At 42.2% G+C, this 23153-nt stretch overlaps 1 protein-coding gene across 2 annotated transcripts in view; it reads left to right on the top strand.

Annotated features, from left to right (window-relative positions):
* VWA8 (von Willebrand factor A domain containing 8) overlaps positions 1-10713 on the top strand; it is a 357132-nt gene extending 346419 nt beyond the window's left edge. For both annotated transcript variants that reach the window (XM_046664107.1, XM_046664108.1), the window contains 3 exons: positions 6236-6334; positions 7496-7734; positions 9695-10713. In XM_046664107.1, the coding sequence (XP_046520063.1) occupies positions 6236-6334; positions 7496-7734; positions 9695-9803 (447 nt within the window). In that variant the 3' untranslated portion in view covers positions 9804-10713. The remainder of the gene's footprint in view (positions 1-6235; positions 6335-7495; positions 7735-9694) is intronic.
* Positions 10714-23153: the final 12440 nt, after the last annotated feature.

Raw genomic sequence — 23153 nt, 5'->3', positions numbered from 1 at the left:
ATTGAAGTAACCATGCAAAAGACACACCAAGAAAAATAAAGAGCCCTTTCTTAATTGATGTTTTATCCCTATTTCTTGCATCCATTTTATTTCTGCCTAATTGGTATTTTTACAAAACTGTAATTCAGGAACAAATATACTATTTGCATAGAGTATCTTCTCTTCCCCTTAGCACTTCATCATCCAAAGGAGGTAAAATAGATAGACCTTTCTCAAAGAGACTTTCGTCAGAAAGGCTGGGTTAACTCCCAGAAGGATGTAGAAAGATATGATCCAAACCTGCACCTTCTGGGAAAACTCATTCTATCAAAAAATTAGTTCAGTGTCTGTAATTCGCCTTTTCCCAATGCCTCAGGAATATTTCACAGAAATGTTAGAAATGGAAACCAATCATCCTATCAGGCTCAGTCTTTGAATAAATTCTTATTGCTCCATGGAGATAGAACCAAAGACCAATACACAGACTTCTCTGAACCCTTTCAAAGTTAAACAAGAATTCAGATTGACTCAATTGTTGGTGTAGGAATAGTGGCCAAGCCAACCATTCAAAAAGCTTAAGTAGAGACTGGGGCAGGGGAGGATGACTGGGTTACTTCTCTCTAGTAAAAACATTGGATTTAGAGTCAGAGCACAAAGATTTGGCTTCTACCTCTCCCAACACTAGATCTCTGACCTTAAAAACTCTGTCATCTCTCCGGGCATCAATTTCTTCATTTGTGAAATGAGGTTAACAACTCCTACCCCAAAGGTTGTGGAGAGAATCAAAATGGGATGAGATATAGAAGCAATGTGCAAACTATAAAGAACTATACAAGTGTTGACATTGTATTCATTAAATGTATCATCCTGTCCTTTCAATGATCCTGTGAGGTTAAGTGTAACAGAGATTATCCCTATTTGTCAGAGAGATTAAGTGATTTACGAGCATATAGTGTTAGAGGTCATCTAAACCAGCATTATTTACAAGGTAGAAACAAGATTTGGAAAGGTTAAGTGACTTGCCATAGGTCAAAAAGCTTGTTAATGTTAGAGCCAAGTCTAGAATCCTTGACCTTCAGAACATTACCCTTTTTATACCAACTTCTATGATATGAAGAAAGGTTAGCTAACTAATACTATATATTATTGGCTAACACCCTAGTGTTCTATTGGCACTTCTGTTGACCTTTTAAATCACTTATTTACCTTTTAATCCTTTGCTGCCCACTGTCAGTAGTGCCATCTTAGAATGGTGTATTTGGATGTCTAGAAGGAGGTGAGGATTCCACACATGATCAGTCTTCAGAAACAGCCCAGATGATTGTCTCATACCTACTTGTAATATGGGTGTGTAATAAAGCATAGCTTCTCCTAAAGTCAGCAAATGATTATCCTGCCCAATAGAAATTTAAACAGAAATCTTATTCATAAGAAATGCTAATAGCTCTTTGTTATAAGCAGAGCTTTCTTTGCAGTCTAAGTATTATAAATCATCCTTATTTGATGATGAATCTTTGTGTCTTGGACTGAAACTCCGCATTTGTTTTCATCTGTAATACCTTACTATAAATGAATGAGATTTTCTAAAGAAAATATAGCAAAAGGGCATTTAAACAAGTTTCTAAAGCACAGATGTATTAAATTGGTCTCCTCTAGTTGAGGCTTTTCCTTACTACTGTGGTTGCATATTTATGTTGGATGCTAAATCCGAGACTCCGCAAGGATTTAAGGGATCCTCTGAAAGGTGGAGAAATCATGCTCACAAAAATTTTGAGCTGCTCAGAAAAAGTTATGATCTAAGTGTTAGGTGGTTTGCTAAAGACAGCGAGGTTCTTGTTTAGTGACTCCTATGATTCCTCCAGGGAAGGACACGCTTCAGACGCTGCCAAGTCTGATTGACAGTAGTCATGGCAGGAACCAGACTGGGTGAATGGCGGAGTCAGGAGTTAGAGAATGGAAATGAATGCATTTACATACTTTCTCCTTTAACCCAGATAGTTTTGAGGATTAGCAAATTACTGTCAGTAAAACGTGTTGGGATCCTTGGAGAGTAGATACTAGATAATTATGACATAGAAGTATTGTTTTTAATGGAAGCTTTAAATGATCTACAGGAACACCAGGGAATGCTCCACATTTGGATGTACTTTGGATTCCTCTCAAGCATTTTATTTACCTTTGGCACAGAATCATCCCCAAACCCATCTGGAAGATGAGAGCCAGAGCCTGCAAACCATTTTATAAACCCCCTCGTGTCCCTTAGGTGTGTCTTCTCAGCCTTTGCAATACTAACTAGGCCGACAAAAGCAGATCCTTCTGTAAATAGCACTTTCCTTACCACAAATAAAGGAATGGGGAAAAAAGGAAGGAAGAAAGGGAAGAAGGGAGGGAGGAAGAAAGGGAGGTCTGCAGTCCACCTGTCTTATCTCATTTGCCTTAAAAAGTATAGTGTGCTTTTTTTCTCCTGGACAAATAATTAAATGGTAGGTAGATAGATCAATCAGTCAATCAAATAATAGATGGGTAGTTACTAAAATGTTTCTAAAGTGTTTAAATCAGCCAGTATCTGTTTTTGATCAAGAGCATCCAACAACTCATTTGACCGCTGTTTGTTTAATAATTAACTAGCAACTTTTTCCCTTGCAGTAACCAGTTATGCCAACCCTGTGAGCAGACCACATGGTCAAGTATTTATTTACATCGTCTCATCCATGGTCATCTGATTAGTCAGAGTTTTAACCATCAGTTTAAAGGGAGGAAGAAGTCTAATACATTTATAGCCCTCTAACCTCAACCAAGTAAGAGAAACCTACTTCTGTTTAAGGAACTGATCTTATCCCTCATGTGTAAGATCCTGTTCACAGATTACTTCACCAGCCGCGTAATGAAAGCAGCCTGCCTGGCACCTTCTCAGGAGAACTTTATTCTTGGCTCAAAATGGTTCCTGCTGTGACCATTATCAAATCAGATTTGACAGGGCCTCGAGCATGCTTCCATGAGGAATCCTGCGGGCTTTCTCCACATCCGTGCCAATCCCAGCACTGAACACGTGGGTGACCTTAGTCAGGAGGATACTGAAACCAGTACTTTCCTCATTGTCAAGAACTGTACAACTTTTAGGTTTCAAATTTTATTGTTACCTTTTCACTACATTGATAGAAAACTATAATAAGGAGATTTTTTTTTATATATATGGAATTTGTTACATCCTTAGAATGCATTTATTTGTCAAGCGTTTTTAACGTGTTTGTAAGTTTCCCTCACAATTCTTTAGTATCGTCCTTTGTATTTAAAAAAAACTCCCTTAAAACCAGGCGTAGAACAATCTCCCAGCCTCCTGTCCAAGGCCCTCCTTTGACCATGCCCTTCCCATGGAGCCACTTTCTAGATCATGCTCCCACTTCCTGGATCCCCAGCTGTTCTGCTCAGATGCCTCCAAGGCTGCTTCCAGAGCCTGCTTGGGCCTCTTTCTTAGGTCCGTCTTCCTAAGGCAGACTGGCCAATGGTGTCAGCACCCAAGTCTGAGGGATGGCCAAGGGGCAACTGTATGGAGGAGTATGATGGTGTGTGGATGTGAGGGCCGGGTGTCCACACACATGCGTATGAGGTGTCTCACAGCGGGGGACAGAGCCAAGTGTAGAAAGAGAAGACGTAAACTGAAAACCAGGGGCCAGTACTGCCTACACCACCGTGTTCTTACACGGAACTTCAAGGAGCCCGACTATTTGAAATTTGACTCCCCAAAGGTCACCATTGATTCTGATGTCCAGAGGTCATTAGTCACCATTCTCCTTGATGGCCATGGCTAGTGTTGCCCAACTGTTGCCCAACTGTTCCCTGAAATCCTGCACACTCATTTCCCAGGGTGACCCCACCTTCCTGCTTCTGCTGCTGCTCTCTCCCCTGTCTTCTTCACTCAGCTCTGTTTCTTTCTCCCACCGCACCGTGGAGGATGCTCCTGAAGTTCTGTTGAGGGGTCCTCTGCTGTTCTCTCTCTGCGTGTTTTCCCTTGGCAGTCGTAAATTCCCCTCCTGGGGATGACAGACGCACCTCCGACTACATGAAGTAGATTTCTACTCTGATTTCTCCTTGAATGCACAATTTCAGCATGTCTAAAATGGAGCTCATCTTCCCCAAATAACTCAACTTGCCTTCTGACTTCCTATTTTGGCATAAAAATTATTTCAACAGGAATTTTTTACTTCTTTTCACTTTAAATATGATGGTTTCAGTTATGAGTTGTTTTTTGTCAATCACCTTGGGCTAACCACCATTTCACATGATTGCTGGAGGAAAAAAATGCATTCCAGCTTCCAAACAGCTTATTTGTAAAAGAATGTAGCCCACATGGGAAAGGAAAGCTTCTTAGTGCCCCAACTTGATTGCAAACTCTCTTAAGGCATTCGTGCCATAAACACAAAGGCATACTCATAGATACTAAAATTCAAAGATGAATAAGATAGGACCTCAGCCTTCAAAGAACTCACCAGTTAAAAAGGAACAGACATGAAAAGAAATAATTGCCTTCCCCTACAACACCTAGAGTAGTGTTTTGCATATGGTAGGTATTCAAAAGACAGCTGTTGATTGATGGTTGGTTGGTTGGAGAATATATATCAGTGGTTCTTAAGCATTTTGTCCCCTTGTACTCCAAGTGCTCCCTAAAATCTTTTGCCCAAGACCCAGACTCAGAGTTTTCTTTGCAGATGCCCCAGTTGCCCAGATACCCTGAGGTCTATTCTAACCTTCATATTAGCATCACAAAAATTCTTAGAGGGAGGTGGGAGTGGAGAAGGGAATTGGGGGGCAAACCCAAGAGTGGGAGAGAACCACCTTACCCCAATTATAGTTTGCTTCAGGCCCCAGATTTCTTTCCAGTTTCTGTAAAAGAGCTGCACCTCACTCTCGGCTCTATCCTTTCTTAACAGACAGGAATTTCTCATGTGCATTGTGAAATATAGAGAATTAAAAAGATATTTCCTAAATTGAAAAATATATGTCATACACTAAGTAGAAAAGCAGATTATAAAATCACATGATCACTGTTATCCATTTTAGTTAAAAACTATGTTGTTGTAGATGTGTATGTGTGTGAATGCGCAATCTCTTACACATATATTGAAAGGAAATAAAAGCCTAGGAACTTATACAACAAAACATTAACAGAATTTGTCTTTGAGTAATGGGATTATGGATAAGTTTTACTTTCTTTTTTGTGCTTTTCTATAATTTCTACAGTGAATTTGTTTCACTTTTGTGTTCAGGAAAAAAGTGTATATATTAGTTTTCCATTGCTGTATAACAAATTATCACAAACATAGCAGCTTTAGAGCTATACCCATTTAGTAAGTCATAGGTCTGTAGTTCAGAAGTCCAGGCAGGCTCAGCTGGATTCTCTGCATAGAGTCTTATAAGGCTGAAATCAGGTGTCAGCCAGGCTGGGCTCTTACTTGGAGGCCCTGGGAAAGAATCTGCTTCCAAGCCCATTCAGATTGTTGGCAGAATTCAATTCTCTGTGATTGTAGGACTGAGACTCATTTCCTTGCTGGCTCAGCCAGGGTCGCTCATAGATGCCACTCTTGGGACCTTGCCCGATGGTCCCTCCATCTCAGCCATGGATAACACCCACATGTCAGATCTCCCCATGCTTCAAATCTCTCTGCCTTCTGCTTCTACCACCAACCAGAAAAAAACTCTCTGCTTTTTAGGGCTTGTGTGATTAAATTAGGCTCACCCAGATAATCACCCTTTTGATTAACTCAAAGTCAACTGATTAGTAGCCTTAATTACATCTGAACAATCCCTTTTGCCACATAATATACCATAATCACAAGTGATAGCCCATCATATTCACAGGTCCTGCGTCTACTTGAGGGAAGAGGATTACATAGGCCGTGTATACCAGGGGGCAGGAATCTTGGGGGCCACCTTAGCATTCTGCCTACCATAGTGTGTGTGTGTATTTCATCTTCTTTAACTCTCCCCTGAAAGTTGAGAATGGAGTTCCTGGTAGCCGCTGAAGCCCTCATCACACTTTCTACCTCCTACTAGAAAGCAGAGATGACACAAGAGGATAGACCAGAAGTGAAGGAACCTGGAATTTGTTGCCTTTGTTGATAAACACACATCTGCCTCTCTGCATTTCTCCATGGCTGTACATCAAGCACATCTGGACAATAACAGCCCCAGAGTTGGAAGCTTATGACAGTTCTTTAGTGGAGAGAGGCTTCTAACTCTCTGATTCTCTTGCCTATAGTATGACATCGCTGGACACTCTGGAGATGATTACAACATTGGTCTAGTTCCAGTTAACAAAATCCCCAAGGACAATAAGCAAAGACTGGAAATACTGAAGGTAAATGCATTCAGTTACCTCTGTATTGTGCAAACTTCCACCAGATTAGGTAAAGTATCTTCTGGTCACTGAAAAGATTTATTGAAAAAGCAGCAGATACAGGAAAGAAAAAGACTTGCTATTTCACATTCACAAACACTAGCATTAAACTGAGAAAACACTTATCATAACTAAAATCCTTTTCTCCGTCATACAAAATTTAAACTTTTTTCCCTACGTATTTTCAGAGTGCTCAACATTGTATCGGGATTCTACAACCTAGGTCCCCTCCTATCCTATACAGTTCTTCTCAGCCCCTAGATATTTCAGTAGAAGGAAAAGAATGACCCCTTTTAGAGTACTCTCTAGCCCCAATTTTATGTATTTCTTAGCATTTTCTAATGGCAAATTCAGTTTCACATACTTAGATCTACAATGGAAACACAGACACCATGATTTTAAAGTAAATTTCCTCCATTGCTAGCAATGTAAACAGAGTGTTGAGTATTATAACTTTGCTTACTGGAAACTCAACCCATTCCTTATTTTTCCTCTGTGTCATCTCCATCCTCTGGTGTGATACCAAGTTTTATATTTTCTTACATTTTATTACTTTAAATGGGAGCTTGAATTTTAAAAGTAAGTGCCAACTGGGATACTTTTGGAACATTTCCTGTTTCTAACGGAAGTCTTAGCCACATACAAACATCACTGTGTACTGTTGTCATTCTAAGGTGCAAATTAAATAGAACTCACTCAGAGACTTCTTATTAATGTGTAAGAGTTGGTATTTATGTATTCTCGTGGTCAATCAAAAAATCATCATGTTTGTTAAAAAAGGAGTTGCTCAGGGGCCGGCCCGGTGGCGCAGTGGTTAAGTTCGCACGTTCCGCTTCTCAGCGGCCCGGGGTTCGCTGGTTCGGATCCTGGGTGCGGACATGGCACTGCTTGGCAGCCATGCTGTGGTAGGCGTCCCACGTATAAACTAGAGGAAGATGGGCACGGATGTTCGCTCAGAGCCAGGCTTCCTCAGCAAAAAGAGGAGGACTGGCAGTAGTTAGCTGAGGGCTAATCTTCCTCCAAAAAAAAAACAAAAACAAAAAAAAACAAAAAGAAACAAAAAAAAAAAAAAAAAAAGGAGTTGCTCACCCATGGCTTTTGTGCAATCTCTCTTACCCCCAGACAATGCATGCCCACGCTCAGTTCTGCATGAGTGGGGACCACACGTTAGAGGGGACAAAACATGCCATCCAGGAAATTGTCAAAGAAGAAGCTGATGAGTACTTTGTCATCGTCTTAAGTGATGCAAACCTGTCACGATATGGAATACACCCTGCCAAGTTTGCCCAAATCCTGACAAGCAACCCTCAAGTAAATGCTTTTGCTATTTTTATTGGATCTTTAGGTGATCAAGCAACCAGGTAAGTGTCACCTCAGGATATAGCAAAGGGCAAGTATCGAGATACTTGAGTACCTGAAACGTGCCATTTCATGGGCCTAGCATCATGAGGGGCACTGGGGGAGATGGAAGAAAAACAGAAACTGGAGTTGATAGTCTAGTTGAGGGGATATAATGTTCTCGCTTACGTTTGGATAAGCAATAATTATTTTAAGTTAATTCTTTTCAGTTTATATTTAAGCCAACAATAAGATAATTAGCAAATTGATTTGTCCACTAATAAATTAGACAGTATTTTGTATATTTTGCACTTCATTGCAAGATCTGAAGCTCAGTTCTAATCAGTTCATGTTCAAATCATATTCAAAGTAGCAAGCGTCTACTATTTTCCTAGCATAAGAGATTTGTCTATATGTGTGTGTGTCTATATATATACAGACATACATATATCTAGACATATACTTATATACACATAGATAGGTGGACACATATAGATAGATAGCTATCTCCCTTCTTATATCCATTCCTTCTTACTGGAGAGAGAAGGCAGGTGAAACACTTGAAGATGGTGTAAGATGGTATATATAGTAAGATGCTACACTGAATATACTGAATATTCAGTAGAGGAATTTATGGTCAGATAATAAATACCATCATGGATGATCTGAAAGGAGAGATCTGGAAACACTTTCATTTCTTAAACACAGTAACATTTATCTTTTCGAATTACAAAACACAGGTGAAAGTATATCTCCTCCAAAAAAATTTCTGCCGAAAAGCACACAAGGCCACGTACCATTATGTTATTCCACCTCTTTGACCTGCCGTGCTCTGTGGTATAGAGTCCCGTGTAGACTAGGAAATGTCTTAGTGTCCAAAGTGCTGGTGTGAGTAAGGTTAAGAATAGACTTAATATCATGTAACTACAGTCACTTTATTACAACTGACTTTGCATTTTTCTCAGTTTTCCGTGTTAGCCTCTCCTAGAACTTCCATGTCCTTGAACACAAACCATACCTTTTCTACCCAGATTTGCTTCAGGACCAGCCCAGTATTAAGCAGACAGCAAGCTCAACAAATACTAGTTGAGCTGAAATAGCTATTTTGTCTTTCTAGTGAACAGATCCTGTTTGAATACTTAAGAAAGCACAATAATACCCTTGTGGTTTCCTAGGGAAATGGTCCAACATCCACTGGCAAAAGATATGTTGCAGAATTAGCTGGTCTACCGGGCATGCCAAATGTATGATACTACACAGGATGGTTGACTTTTATTAAATGTCATTCCAAAACCAAACTTTGTTGGCCCAGTCAAAGGAGGCATTCTTTTGGATAGAACTGCGTCTTATACTTTTATTGCCTTCAAAAATGGCCCTTTGTTCCAAATGATAAATTGGCATTTAAAAAAAATTATCATAAGCCTATATAACCTCAGTGTCATCAAAGCAGCAATTGCATAAGTCAGATTACCTTTCACAGTGTGTGATGGGGGGCAAAAACAAAAAAACAAAAACGAGAGAGAAAGAACCACTTGGGGTTTGGCTGGGCAACATTTTTCAAAGGCCTGTTTTCTAAGGCAGGAAAAGCACTTAGAAGTACAGTGTGAGGCCAGCACATTCGCTGGACCCAGGTGAGCTAATCCCAGATTGGTCCCTGGGGCTCTGTTCTGTCAAGGGAATATAAAATACCAGAAAATGACAGAAATAAAAGGGAGAAAATTTTGTCTTTTCAAATTCACTGATTTTTCTCACTGAAAAGACTGTGCTTTGGTTCAGTGCTTTCAATGTTTCTTTCCCTGTTGCTCTTCCAAGTTTTTCATTGCCTAGTGACAGCCAAGTCAATTGCAGGCAGGGGGAAGGTATTAGAAAGTAAAAACTTTCTTTCCTAAGAAGCCATTTGGATGCTGTGGTTTGCGGGGACAGGAGGTGGAAGGGGAGCCCCAATTTGCAATGGTAATTTTCTTTCCCTTTCCATCCTGACAGGCTTCAGAGAACTTTACCAGCTGGCCGATCTTTCGTTGCCATGGATACCAAGGACATCCCTCAGATTTTACAACAGATCTTCACCTCCACCGTGTTGTCTAGTGTTTAAGAAGTGCCCTTCATCACCCTGATGGCCCTGGGATTTGAAATGAGATAGGAATAAAGAGTGCTCTGAAGAAAAGAAGACATCTATAAAGTCAACCCGTGGAATAACAGGATAATTCTGGCGTTCCTGGGTCTTCCTGCACTTGCTCAGTATCCAGAATTCAGAAAAGCAGCCAGAGGGAGGCTTGTGCATGGAAATCTACAACCACTGATGGGCTTAAGATCATTAGAGGAAGCAAGTTGACCTGCATTTATGAAAGGTCGGGGTTAAAGGAAGGTGGATTGAGAACTATAGCACTTGGTCTGTTTCCAGAAACCTGAGGGAAAGAGAATACCTTGCTTTTGCCTTAACACAGCATCTGGTCACCTAAAATAACAAAAGTGACCCCATCAAACTAAGCCTTTGATGCCACATTCTGACATTGAGATTCAAGTCTGCGCAAGTCCGCCCAACCTGTCCCTGTGCGATGATGATTTTTATTTTCTCTGCTACTCTGTATCGCCCAACAGGCAATGATTTTATAGTATCTAACCCACTGAAAAACCTTTTAACAGCAATATTTTGTAAAAGGTTAGATTTTTCTCAATAATTCCATTTTCTTGGCCAAAGCCAAAAGGAATCAAAAGGTCCTTGGATTGCTTCCTTTCCCAAGTGATTTTTAAAGGTTCTTAAACAGTAAAGAGCGAAAGTCCCATTCTCCATGCTGCAGAATGGAAGGATAAAGGATGTCTTGCCTTGAATTTCTTGTTTCTTCTAGGGCTTCTCAAAAGTTTCACACGTTTTGGTGTCCAGAATGTAATGCTCAAAATAACAAATACTTATGTTTTCACTTAACGCAAAGTAAAAACAAGGCAGTATATTTGAACTGAATGGTAACTGGAGATTTCTTTAGCTATTAAAAAAAAAAAGGCAAGCTTTTTTTTTCAAGCCTCATTTTTTTCTTTCAAATGTACCTTATTCCTACCCTCTCTTGGGCTGACCTTTATTTATCAACAGACTCGATGTCACTTTGTTTAAAATCAAATGCTTCAGCAGAAGTCAATCTCTCTCCAACTGTATAATGAATAGTTTCTCTTCACCATTGATGGCAAGTCAAAAACCAATGGGGGCACGAACGCGTGTGTGCTTTCTTGTCATGAGTTAGAAAAACTAGTCTTGTTAATAATGTTACCATATTTACCCTTATATAGTGAAATTGTACAGATCCATTTCATTTTAATCAATTACAGGAAAGAAGAAAAGACAACACCCGTTTTCCCACCATCCCATCTCCATATCAATTGTCAAAGAAGTAAAAGCAATCGGATTTCCAGTGCAGTATTGCCCACTCCATTTGCATGGCTTGTCTTATTTTTCTAGACAGACGCTTGTTCTGTGTGTTGAGTCATCCAATGATTCGAACAGTTTCAATCCAATAAGTAAGTGCCTTTAAAAATGTAATTGCATTAATAACAGTAATAATAGTAGCAGCAGCTAGCATTTACAAATTACGTACTATGTACAAGGCGTGTTAAGTGATTTCATACATTATTCCATTCAATCCTCACAATAATGCATGTAAAATAGTGTTTTTTTACCTCATTTTACAGATATAGAAAGTAAGGCTCAGAGAACTTGTCACTCTCCCAAGATTTCTGATACTAGACTATTGACTATTCATCGTATTCTTAACATGTTCATTTTACAAATAAGCAAACTGAGGCTTAGCACAGTTCAAGAAGACAGGCCACACTCCCAGTCGGCAGGGCCAGGGCTGCCTGTGCTGGCCCCTCTCCTGCTGCTTTATTGTAACCAATCTAGACACCAGGCTCCTGTTGCCTTTTCTCCTTTCTCCCAGTGCAGTTTCCCTTCTTGGTAAGTGTGGTAAACTGACCACGCTTCATAGAGCCCTCTTCCACTGCCTGGTACTCAGAAACCAACTGCACACATTGGGACGCTCAGAGGAGGTTGTGGGACCAAGGACATGGGGCCCTGCTGGAGGGACACTGCCAACCGCTCCTTCCTGGGCACAGCAGTTAGCTGAGAGAGTGCTCACCCAAGTGGCGGCTTAACCCCTACGGGTGCGCCTCAGCCAGAGGGTCACAGAGACCGTCACAGCCCCTGAGAGCCTTTGGAAGTTGAATCCACGTGTAACGGACAGAACAGCCTGTAACAGCTCTCCCGTGCATACCTACCTGAGTGAGCAGAAGCCCTTTTTTCTTTAACATGGAAAGAATGCTCTCAAGTAATTTAATTTCCCTTTCCCCACTGGCCAGACATGCTTTGCAATTGTTATTTTTAAAAAACATATAACCTGGGGCTGGCCCCGTGGCCGAGTGGTTAAGTTCGCGTGCTCCGCTGCAGGCGGCCCAGTGTTTCGTTGGTTCGAATCCTGGGCGCGGACATGGCACTGCTCATCAAACCACGCTGAGGCAGCGTCCCACATGCCACAACTAGAAGGACCCACAACAAAGAATATACAACTATGTACCGGGGGGCTTTGGGGAGAAAAAGGGGAAAAATAAAATCTTTAAAAAATATATATATATATATATATATAACCCCTGACTTTTCTGATTTGTAAAAGGGAAGGTAATGGGGGAGGGAAGTGGAGAGTGAGAAGAGGAAGGATTTTAGTTTCACTTCTTGCAATACCTGAGAAGTTTGTGCCTTTCTTATTAAATGTACTTAATTATAGGCCACTCCCAGTTGTTCCCAGGCCCTTCTTAGGGCCAGGACGTTATAATAAATGCCTTGTGTGCCTCAGGGGGGCTTCCACTGAAAGGCGTCTAAACTCTGTCTCCGTCTCCGTCATGAGCTCATGTGATGCTGAGAAGGTTCATTGTGGTCCCAAGCAGCCAGGAGCAGTGAATGCTATGAATAGCCGCAGTCTATGATGTGTGTGCCCCCTGGAATCTTTTGTGCGCCCCAGCAAATGACCTCATCACACATGGGGCACTCTAGCGCAGCCACAACAAGTGGATCGGAGCCGGAGTACTTGAGCCCATCACGTTTGGAATGAATCGTTTAATTCTGTACACTACGCCCTTTCCTGTGAACTGTCAGAGGAGGAGACATCCATCAACGCCAGCAAGGTTTTCTCTAAACAAACTCTAGCTCTTTGAAAGCCATTTAGAAGTGGTTTTTCCGTAGGCAGCATTGTCAGTGTTCCTGAAAGGCCAGCTCCAGAGGCTTCCACCCTCCCTCCGCCTCGCTCCTTCCTGTGCCTGTCAGATCAGCCAAAATTAAATTCCTCAGTGCATGGAGCAGAGAGGTACAGGACTAGGGCAACAAGAGGAATAGTGGCTTATTTGTCGCGTTTCTCTCCATTTCCAACAGTCACAATTATAAGAGATATTCCACAAATTCTAAGCCAATAACTCCTGCCTGGATGACTTTTTTCTGGAATTGCATCTCAAGAATAGTCAGATATCCACTTTTAAAAAACTATTCCAACCAGTAACACATATGGCTTTTTAAAGTTCTTAGATAAAGAGTCTAATTTGCTACCATTTTCTGGTCAGGATTACATCACTAAGTTCTTACCTATTGCCTTTCCTTCACCTTTTTTTGGAGACTTACTGAGGCAAAAGGCCTGCAGATAATGGAAAGGAGGCCCGCTGTTCCATCCTGTAGTGGGAGAATTTACAAACTCCACGAGGATTATTCAGTAGAAAGGCAGTTCGAGATGCTGCTCAGCCATTGGCTACCTGTACAAGCTTGAGCTAGCCACTTCTGGGTCTCCATTGCTTCACCTATGAATTTTAAAAGTTGGACAAATGGTCTCTAACACTGATGTCCTGTGTTCCTATATCTCATACAGCAAATTGACTTTGTCCCTCATATGTCTTACAAGAACCACATCATTTCAATGTATTTTTGTCTCTAGAACCCCACACACGTTAGTCTCTATTGTGCAGAGGACTTTGGCACCTGTATCAATTGCCCTATCAAAATAGTATTACTGGCTGAAAATGCATTCTAAACATCACGTGAACGTCATTAGAATTGGACAAGAGGGGCTTTCCCCCATCAGCTGGACAGATATTTCTACTGGATAATAAGTCACAGCTTTCTGCCCATTGTCTCCTACTTTGCACTTTGCTGCCTTAAAATAAAATTCCTTATCTGCTGATCTGCACAGTGGGATCAAAAAGGATCAGGAGTTGGAAAATTACTGTGTCCTGAGAGCTGACCTTTGCGCCATGGCTGAACAATGTGCAATTGTGTATGTGGGGTTTTTTTAATTGTTAATTCCTGTAAACAAAAATCTCCTCCAGAGGGGAAAAAATGCTTGTCAAGCAAACCTCTCAAGCTGAGAATGATTTGACACTCTTTTTGGAGATAAGTGCCGTCTGGGGCTTTCCCCTTCAAACAGAGACCGTGTCTGTTCTTGTACAGCCGTACACATTGGCTTTGGAACGCAAGGGTTACATAATTTTAAAATTGAGTAGTGCCTGTGGTATTTGGTCTCTCAGAGCAAGGTGTAACACTCTTATAAGGTGATTTGGATCTGGAGGGTGGCGAGAAAATCACATTCTGCTCTAAGAAATCCCATCAAGAGACACGTCAACTCTAAGGAACATGAGCCACAATGCATGGTCCTCCCTTTCGGCAGGTGCCGGTGTCACCTTGAGTCTTCCCTCTTCTCACAGGTTGCAGTGAAAGTGCTTTTGAGCTGCCAGCTCTTTCCCTAAAGGCACAATCAGAGCATTTGTCAATAAACTCTGACTCCAAAGATGGTGAGTGTGACGCCAGAGGAATTTCAGAAGACAAGGCTTTATTAAAATTACATGCAACACTGAAGCATTAGTGATGGTAGCTAGAGTCTGACCTGGAAATGAAAGGGAAGAACGTCTGTCTGAACATCCCAAAGCAAGTTTGTCTCTTATGTAGGCCAGAATGTGGCAAGAAAATAATGAGCCTGTCAAGAGTACTTTGTGTAATTGGTCTCATGACACCATACATGAAGCCTTATTAATTGAAACAAGGAAAATAAGTGTATTTACTCAGGACATTAAAGGTGGATTTTCAAATGCATTATATTTATTTTAATAAATACTGATGCTAACTTAATGAAACTGACCATTTCTTCATTCCGGCACTAATTCCAAAGTTTCCCTTCATCGGGACTCCAGGAATAGAGTGAGTCTCAGCAAAGCTAGTTGGTCCATTTCCTGTTGCAGAAGATTCTGGCCCGTATGAAATTCAGCCCTGAAAACACTGGCCCAGAAAGGAGCACTTGCGGGCCCAGTGGAAGTCGAATGGCAACGCGAAGCAGCCTGTTGGCCAGCCTTGGCCCTGTCTCCTGAGGGCGGTTTCCGCAGAGCCCGGGGCTGATGAGGAATCTGAGGGTCTGCAGCAAGCCAGGATGCTCAGATTCCAAGGTGCTATCCACAAAGAATAAAAAGGGCAGATGACAAGGGGTACCCAGGATGGCGCAGGACTTGGTTAATGGACACATGGGCTGGAAAATACAGCTATTTATTTCGCAGCTGACAAATAAAAGGGTCTTTATCTGAAAAGTGTCTTTTAAGTCCCCAATGCTTTTGAACAACTCTTTTCCAGGCTGATAGAATATACTTGTCCATACATTGCAGGCTCAAGTACAAAGATTTGGTATTCAATACGTAGTGCCCGAACTAAAGAATCTCTTTTTCTCTCTCTATGACCTTTCGTGGAAACTGGAAGGAACGGGAATGCTCTCTGCAGAGGTGGAAGATTGTAGCAGCTCCACAAAACCGCCTGAAAGCCGACATTCAGTTACTTGGCGGGAATACAGCTCCACACAGCTGTCCTGGCTCCTCGCCTCCTAACATCTGAAGTCTGTCTTTAGAGTGTGTTTCTCAGCGAGAGGGGCTTCTCTTTTCGAATACAAATAGCCCTGAGAGGCTATCCATCATGCACTTCTTGCTTTGAATTCCTTCATTCACGTGCTTTCCTCCTTGCCCCAGCTGAGATGAAGGTCCGCAGACGGGGGCTGTGATGGGGGAGAGGCGGTAGAAGGGGGTGGGGGCGTTAGCAGCTTGGAGCATCAGCCAAGCGGAGGCCTGGGTGTGGGAGAGGAAGGCACAAGACATGGACACGTTGGGAGTGACATCCTTGGGCTACGTATTTGGCCTCTTGGTCCTCTCAAGAGCACTCCCTGAAGGTTTTGTTAGGTGTGGATGGCAGCGGCTTGGTTCTCTTCAGTGTCGCTTTCTTAGAGACATCAGATTTCCACTTGTATTTTGCCCTCTGTCTTATGGAAGCTCTGCCTTTCCGATGTCTGAGTTACTGAGGCAGGTGCAGTATGCATGTCTGGAAGGTGATTCCCTAGCCGTGATGGAAGGTCTTCTGCCCGAGGACAAGGCCTCTCAGCATTGGACACCTACCGCACAGGCCCTGGGCCATGTCTCTGGTGAAGTGAGCAAATCAGGTTATTTTATTTCTAGTTCAGTTTGCAATAGAACTCTTGCCCCGCGCTGTGGGCCTTTCGAAAGACAATTTACACCCCCGAGAGGCCACAACCTTATTGGAAGCTACTTCACTCTCCTGCAGAAGCAGGCTGGTCTGCACCCCACTGGACAGCATGGCAGCCCATGGGGAAGCTCTAGTGAAAGACCTTTGGCGTTCCCCAGCTCCCTCCTGCTAAGGACCGAAATGAGATCAGTGTGAGCCTCCTGAAGTGAGAATGTTCCTCCTGCGGAATGAGAGTGCTGAGTACACTTCAGTGGAGCCTGCTCTGCTAGGAAGTTTTCTCAAGTGTCTGTCATTCAGCTTTTAGGAAGAAGCTGTTGTGTAACAGTTTCTAAAAACCTTTAAGAATTATTTCCTTAGCACCAAAGAAAATCGCCTTTGAAAAATGAATGTGGCCTCTTAAAGAAAAATAGCTCCTTTTTTGCTTTAAGATTGTTCTCCTTTTTCCTCTTCTAAGGAGAACCAGTTTTTCATTTCCTGATCCTTGCTCCACCAACGACCTCCCTCCCCTTCATTACTGCCATCCCCAAGCTGCTTATAAAGACCATGACGTCAGTTTCCCTCTTGAAACCACTTCAGTTCCTCTCCATGATGATGTAATGTGTCTTGTCACTTGGACGTCATTCGATCAGACTGTCCCACCCAGGTCTTCTCTGAAGAGTCCACATGGCTGACACCCTGAAAATATTGAATGAGTCAGATGAGTCAACAGAGGAGCACAGAAGGCAGTGAAAAGCTGACGTCTGTGATGAGAAGACTCACCCTAGTTTCTGTCGTCAGATCCAGCCCTGCCACACCCTGGCACCCAAGAAACCCCCAATACACAACTCTACATGGCTCAGGCTTCAGAGTGGAGGGAATAGGGGTGGAATCCTGGACCTGCCTCTACAAGCCCCATGACTTTGGGCAAGTTTCCTGGTCTCTCTGAGCATCAGTTTTCTCACCTCTAAGATGAGGATAATAATCCCACATCTCAGGGTTCATGTGAAGATAGAAATAAAATAAGACTTGGAAACCTAAGTGCCCATCAAGGGATGAATGGATAAAGAAGATGTGGTAAATGCTACTCAGCCATAAAAAAAGGTGAAATCTTGTCATTTGTGACAACATGGATGGACCTTGAGGGTATTATGCTAAGCGAAATATGTCAGAGGGAGAAAGTCAAATACCGTATGATCCCACTCATAAATAGGTGATAAAAACAACAACTACAGGGCCTGGCCCCGTGGCTGAGTGGTTAAGTTCACGCGCTCCGCTGCAGGCGGCCCAGTGTTTCGTTGGTTCGAATCCTGGGCGCGGACATGGCACTGCTCATCAGACCACACTGAGGCAGCGTCCCACATGCCACAACTAGAAGGACCCACAACGGAGAATATACAACTCTGTACCAGGGGCTTTGGGGAGAAAAAGGAAAAAAATAAAAATCTAAAAAAAAAAAAAAAACAAAAAAACACAAAAAACACATAGAGCCAGAGATTGGATTGGTGGTTACCAGAGGAGAAGCGGGGAGGGAGGAGGGTGGCAGGGTGATTGGGCACCTGTGTGTGGTGTGGGTGGTGTTCGTCTCTGGGTGGTGAACACGATGTAATCTACACAGAAATCAAAATGTAAAGATGTACACCCAAAATTTATATAATGTTGTAAACCAGTGTTACCTCAAAAAAATAAAGGGTTAATTGAGAGGGGAAAAAATAAGAAATAAAATAATGAAGGCAACTCATAAACAGAAAGTTTATGAACCATCCAGTTCAAGAGGCATTTGGTTTTAGGCCCAAAAGGGAAGTGGCCCCTCGGGAGCTGAGGGTCTCTTTGACCAATTTTTGGGGGGAACCAAGACATCCTTTGGCTTGGTAAACACCTGAGAATGGATGCAGAGCCCGGAGCAGCCTCTCCCTCAAGATGAATGATGTGGAGGCCCAATGAAGGAAAAGCCGCGGGAGAGGGGCAGTGGTGTGGGGACAGATGACGGAGACCACCCAGCTCCAGGATTTTATGTCCCTCCAGGACCATAGAGTCCATGCTCTCTTATTTGCAGACGTGGTTGTGATCATGAATTTGTCTCCTGGTCAGAACTGTGTTTCTCAGGCTCCACCGTCGCCTGTGTCTGGGTGAGGTGAGGTGAGACGGCCTTTCTTAGGAGGGGCTCCAAGTAGTTTGCACAGCAACCACAAGTTTCCCTTCAGGAAGCTGTTGGCACTGGAACCATTTGAAAAATGAAGACTTTAATAGAGTCCATCTGGGATGTCTTCCCGGCCTGTACCCCTTCCTCAGAGCCACGAGGGAACCCCTGACTCAGCTAGGTATTCAGATGTCCCCCAAAAGAATGGGTCCCTTTAGTCAGTCCCTTCTGAGGGATGACTGAGGAGTCTTAGAAGGCTAGGCCTGGGATGCCGTGTTCTGACATATGCAGGGAGAACAATAAAAATTGTTATGCAAGATAATAATAGCTAACTCTTTTCTAGTACTTCCCATGTGCCCGGAACTTCCTAAGCACTTTACATAGATAGTCTCGTCAAATCCTCACAATAGCTCCATGAGATAGGTATTATTCTTATTCCCATTTGACTTGAAAAGCAAAGACAACCAGTCTACCCTCAAACAGGAAATAAGCCACCTTGCTGACTGAGGAGAGAGAAGCACATGGCACCCTGAAAATCAGTACAAATTGTTACAGGTGCTTTGCACGCTGGCTCGTAATTGTTCCCCATCTGCCTTCCCTATCGTGGGGAAGAGCAGAGACCAAGTCTTGTTTGTCTTTGGCCTGGCCCTGAAAAAGTGGCCAATAAACTCTTGAATGAGTAACTATGGGGTATGGGGGCACCATGGTCCTGGGAGGCGGAACTTGTGCTGGCTGTCAAAGGTGGGCAAGATTTAGATGAGCCAAGAGAAGTAATCAAGGAATCCCAGGGGAAGGCTGGGGTAGGAGCAGTTTGAGCAGAAACCTGAATTAGGAGTGTCGCAGCGGGTAGCTGACGTGGTGGATCTGACGTGACTGTTCTCCCTGCCCTTGGCTGCCACTGTCCTGCCAAGAATCTCTAAGCGAATTTCTAAGCAGCCTTCTCCTCAGAGCCTGCTGGTGGCCTCCTGGGCAGTCCAGCTGCTAACTCCAGCCCCAGTTGGCCAGGAATGAGGTGGGAGGCCAGTGGGCAGCCCAGGCCCTCCTGGATGGAGCCCAGAGTAATGACAACCCAACAGGGCAAGCCTCCTGACGTGGAGCAACTACATGATGTGGCTGTTTTGCTTTGCTTTTTTTCCTCCTTGAAAATGAGCTGAGAACCTTCTTTGACCCAAGATTACAAGTTGGGTTGGTGATGAAAGGTCTGTGCCATGCAGAAGGAGCCCTCGGGGAGGAACTTTCACATTTTCAAGGCTTTTTGTTCAAAATGGCTTGCTCTGTGGTAAAAAAGAAAAAAAGGGAAATTAGCAGGAAGGCTCAGAATCATCTCTGTCTTTGTGAGGTTGCCTGGGATCCCTGGTTTATCGTCATGGCTGCCAAACATTCAACCCTACACACAACCCAGGAAGACTTCCAAACTCATCAACCTCTAGAAGACTTGAAAAAAAATCAGTTGTCCTATGTTTCCAAATCCAGGCAAAACTGTGCTTCAGTAAGTCACTTTGCAAAGAGCCTGACACAACATGGATTAGTCAAATGGAATGGATGGATGGATGGATGGGTGGGTGGGTGGGTGGATACATGGATGGATGGGTGGATGGATGGATGGATGGGTGGGTGGATGGATGGGTGGGTGGGTGGGTGGATGAGTGGATGGATGGATAGATGGACAGACGAACAGATGGATAGATGAAGAGATGAATAAATGGGTAGGTGACTTGGTGGGTAGATAGGTGGGTGGGTTAGAGAGGCGAAAGTTGACCCTATTTAAAATACCTTAGAGAAAAGAGATTTCCAAGGCTCTTATTAGTACCTACAATAATAATAGTGTAGCAGGGGTGGTGTCTCGGCTTTAACCTAAGCAGGAATTCTGCCATATCTGCTAGAGTGGCAGCATAGGCCCACCCCAGTCTGTTTACATGAGATATGAGGAGCTGCGGGGAAAGGATCTCATCTCAGGAGAAGAGCAAACAGACACACAGCTGACCCTATGACAAAATCTTAGTAGTGAGAGGGGCAAGGATGGCTGTGTGGTATTGAATGTGAATTTGTGTCCAGGTCAACCCCTGGTGACAAACAGACATCCAGGCAACTGCGCCCAGAAGACACAGTGACACCCAACAGAAACCGTTTTTCTATGGGTACCCAAGACAGCTCCAAGGGAGCACATGCTGCTTAGCAAGGCACAGAAGCCTTGGCAACAGATGTCCTTAAGCTCATGGGCATCGGATTCAAATCATGACTCCTGTAATAAGTAGTTTTCTGTCCTAGGGAAGTGTTTTTTGTTAATATTGTTTATTGAGAGACAATTCATATACCATACAATTCTTTGTGTACGCTTTTAAAGCATACAATTCAGTGGTTTGAAGTATATTCAGAAAATTGTGCAAACATCACCACTGTCTAATTCCAAAATATTCTCATCACCCCAAAAGAAAATCCCGTATTCATTAGTAGTCATTCCCCATTGCTCCTCCCCTCAGCCCCTGGCATCACTCATCTACTTTCTGTCTCAGTAGATTTGCCTATTCTGGACATTTCGTTTAAATAGATTCATACAATATGGGACGTTTTTTGCTTCTTTCACTTACCATAATGTTTTCAAGGTTCATCCATGGTGTATCATGGGTCACTACTTCACTCCTTTTTATGACCAAATAATATTCAATTGTATGAATATACCACATTTTGTTTATCCATTCATCCATTGATGGACATTTTGGCAGTTTCCACTTTTTGGCTAATATGAATAACGCTGCTATGAATACTCATGTACAACCTTTTGTGTGGACATATGTTTTCAGTTCTCTTAGATATATAAATAGGAGTGAAATTGCTAGGTCAGATGGTAACTCTATGTTTAACATTTAAGGAATTGTCCAACTGTTTTCCAAAGTGGCTGCACCATTTCATATTCTCACCAGCAATATGAGGCCTCCAATTTCTCTACATCTTTTGCAGCCAACACTTGTTACTTTTTGTCTTTTTGATTATACACATCCTAGTGGATGTGAGGTAGTATCTCATTGTGGTTTTGATTTGCATCTTCCTAATAACTAATGATATCAAGCATCTTTTCACATGCTTATTGATTGGCCATTTGTATATCTTCTTTGGGGAAATGTCTATTCAAATCCTTTGCCCAATTTTTTAATTGGCTATTTGCCTATTTATTGTTGAGTTGTAAGAATTCTTCATATATTCTGGGTACTAGACCATTATCAGATACATGATTTGCAATTATTCACCCCATTCTATGGGGTGTCCTCACTTTCTTTCTTTCTTTCTCTCTCTTTTTTTTTTTTTTTTTTTTGCTGAGGAAGATTTTCCCTGAACTAACATCCATTGCCAAGCTTCCTGTTTTGTATGTGAGCCACCACCACAGCATGACCATTGACAAACAAGTGGTGTAGGTCCGCACCCAGGAACTAAACCTGGGCCACCAAAGAGGAGCACACAAAACTTAACCAGTAGGCCACCGGAGCTGGCCCTTCACTTTCTCCCTTCACTTGTCCTCTTAAGCATAAAGGTTTTAACTTTGATGAAGCTCAATTTATCTATTTTTTCTTTGATTGCCTGTGGTTTGGGTGTCACAGCTAAGAAACCATTGTCTAATCCAAAGTCATATAATTTATACTTATGTTGTCTCCTAAGAATTTTATAGTTTTAGCTCTTACATTTAAGTCTTTGATCCTTTGGGGGTTAATTTTTGCATATTGTGTGAGGTCAGGGTACAACTTCACTCTTTTACATGTCGATATCTAGGTTCCCAGCACTGCTTGTTGAAAAGACAATTCTTTCCCAAAAGAATTGTCTTGGCATCCTTATCAAGAATTAATTAACCATAAATGTATGGCTTTATTTCTGGAGTATCAATTCTGTTCCAATGATTTATATGTCTATCTTTATGCTACTACCACATGGTGTTGATTAGTGTAGCTTTGTAGTAATTTTTGAAATTGAGAAGTATGATTCCTCCAACTTTGTTCTTCTTTTTCAAGATTATTTTTGCTATTCTAAGTCCCTTGCCTTTCCAAATGAACTTTAGGATCAGGTTGTCATTTCTACAAAAGAGCCAGCTGGGATTTTTTAGGGATTGCAGTGAATCTGTAGGTCACATCACACAGAATGTCTTTCTATTTATTTAGGTCTTCTTTAATTTCTTTCCACAATGTTTTATAGTTTTCAGTGTATAAGGCTTGCACCTCTTTTGTTAAATTCATTCCTAAGTATTTTATTCTTTTTGATGCTATTCTGTATGAAATGATTTTCTTAATTTCATTTTTAGACTGTTCATCGCTCATGTACAGATATACAATTAAGTTTTGTATATTGATCTTGTATCCTGCAACTTTGCTGAGCTTGTTTGCTAGTTCTAGTAGGGCGAGTTAAAACACCACAAAGCTCACTGCTCTTCCTAAGATTCAGCCATTTTTCTTAAGTAAATGCTCCCAATTGCTACAAGTCTTTGGTTAATTTCCAGAGTCTTAAAAAGTTGATTCTGACCATTTTTTGCCTGTGATCTCATTGCTTTTATGAAAGGGAGGATTTTCAGAGGTCCTTATTCCACCGTTTTCACTGACATCACCCTCTCTTAAGAAAGTTTCTTATACCTCAACTTCCTCAACTGTAAAGTGATTGTCTTTCCATAGTTTTTTTGGAGATGATGAATAAGATAATATGATAAAGCACCTAACAGTACCTGGCACAAGTAGGTACTCAGGAAAGTTCTGATCATGAGAGAAAGTAGGAAGTGGCAGTGAATGTGTGGTGGCTACCTAACCTTGTTCATGAACACG

This window comes from Equus quagga, chromosome 6 (assembly GCF_021613505.1).
Source record: "Equus quagga isolate Etosha38 chromosome 6, UCLA_HA_Equagga_1.0, whole genome shotgun sequence".
Lineage (NCBI taxonomy): Eukaryota > Metazoa > Chordata > Mammalia > Perissodactyla > Equidae > Equus > Equus quagga.
The sequence above is the reverse complement of the archived record's forward strand: the minus strand, read 5'-3'. Positions and strand labels throughout refer to the sequence as shown.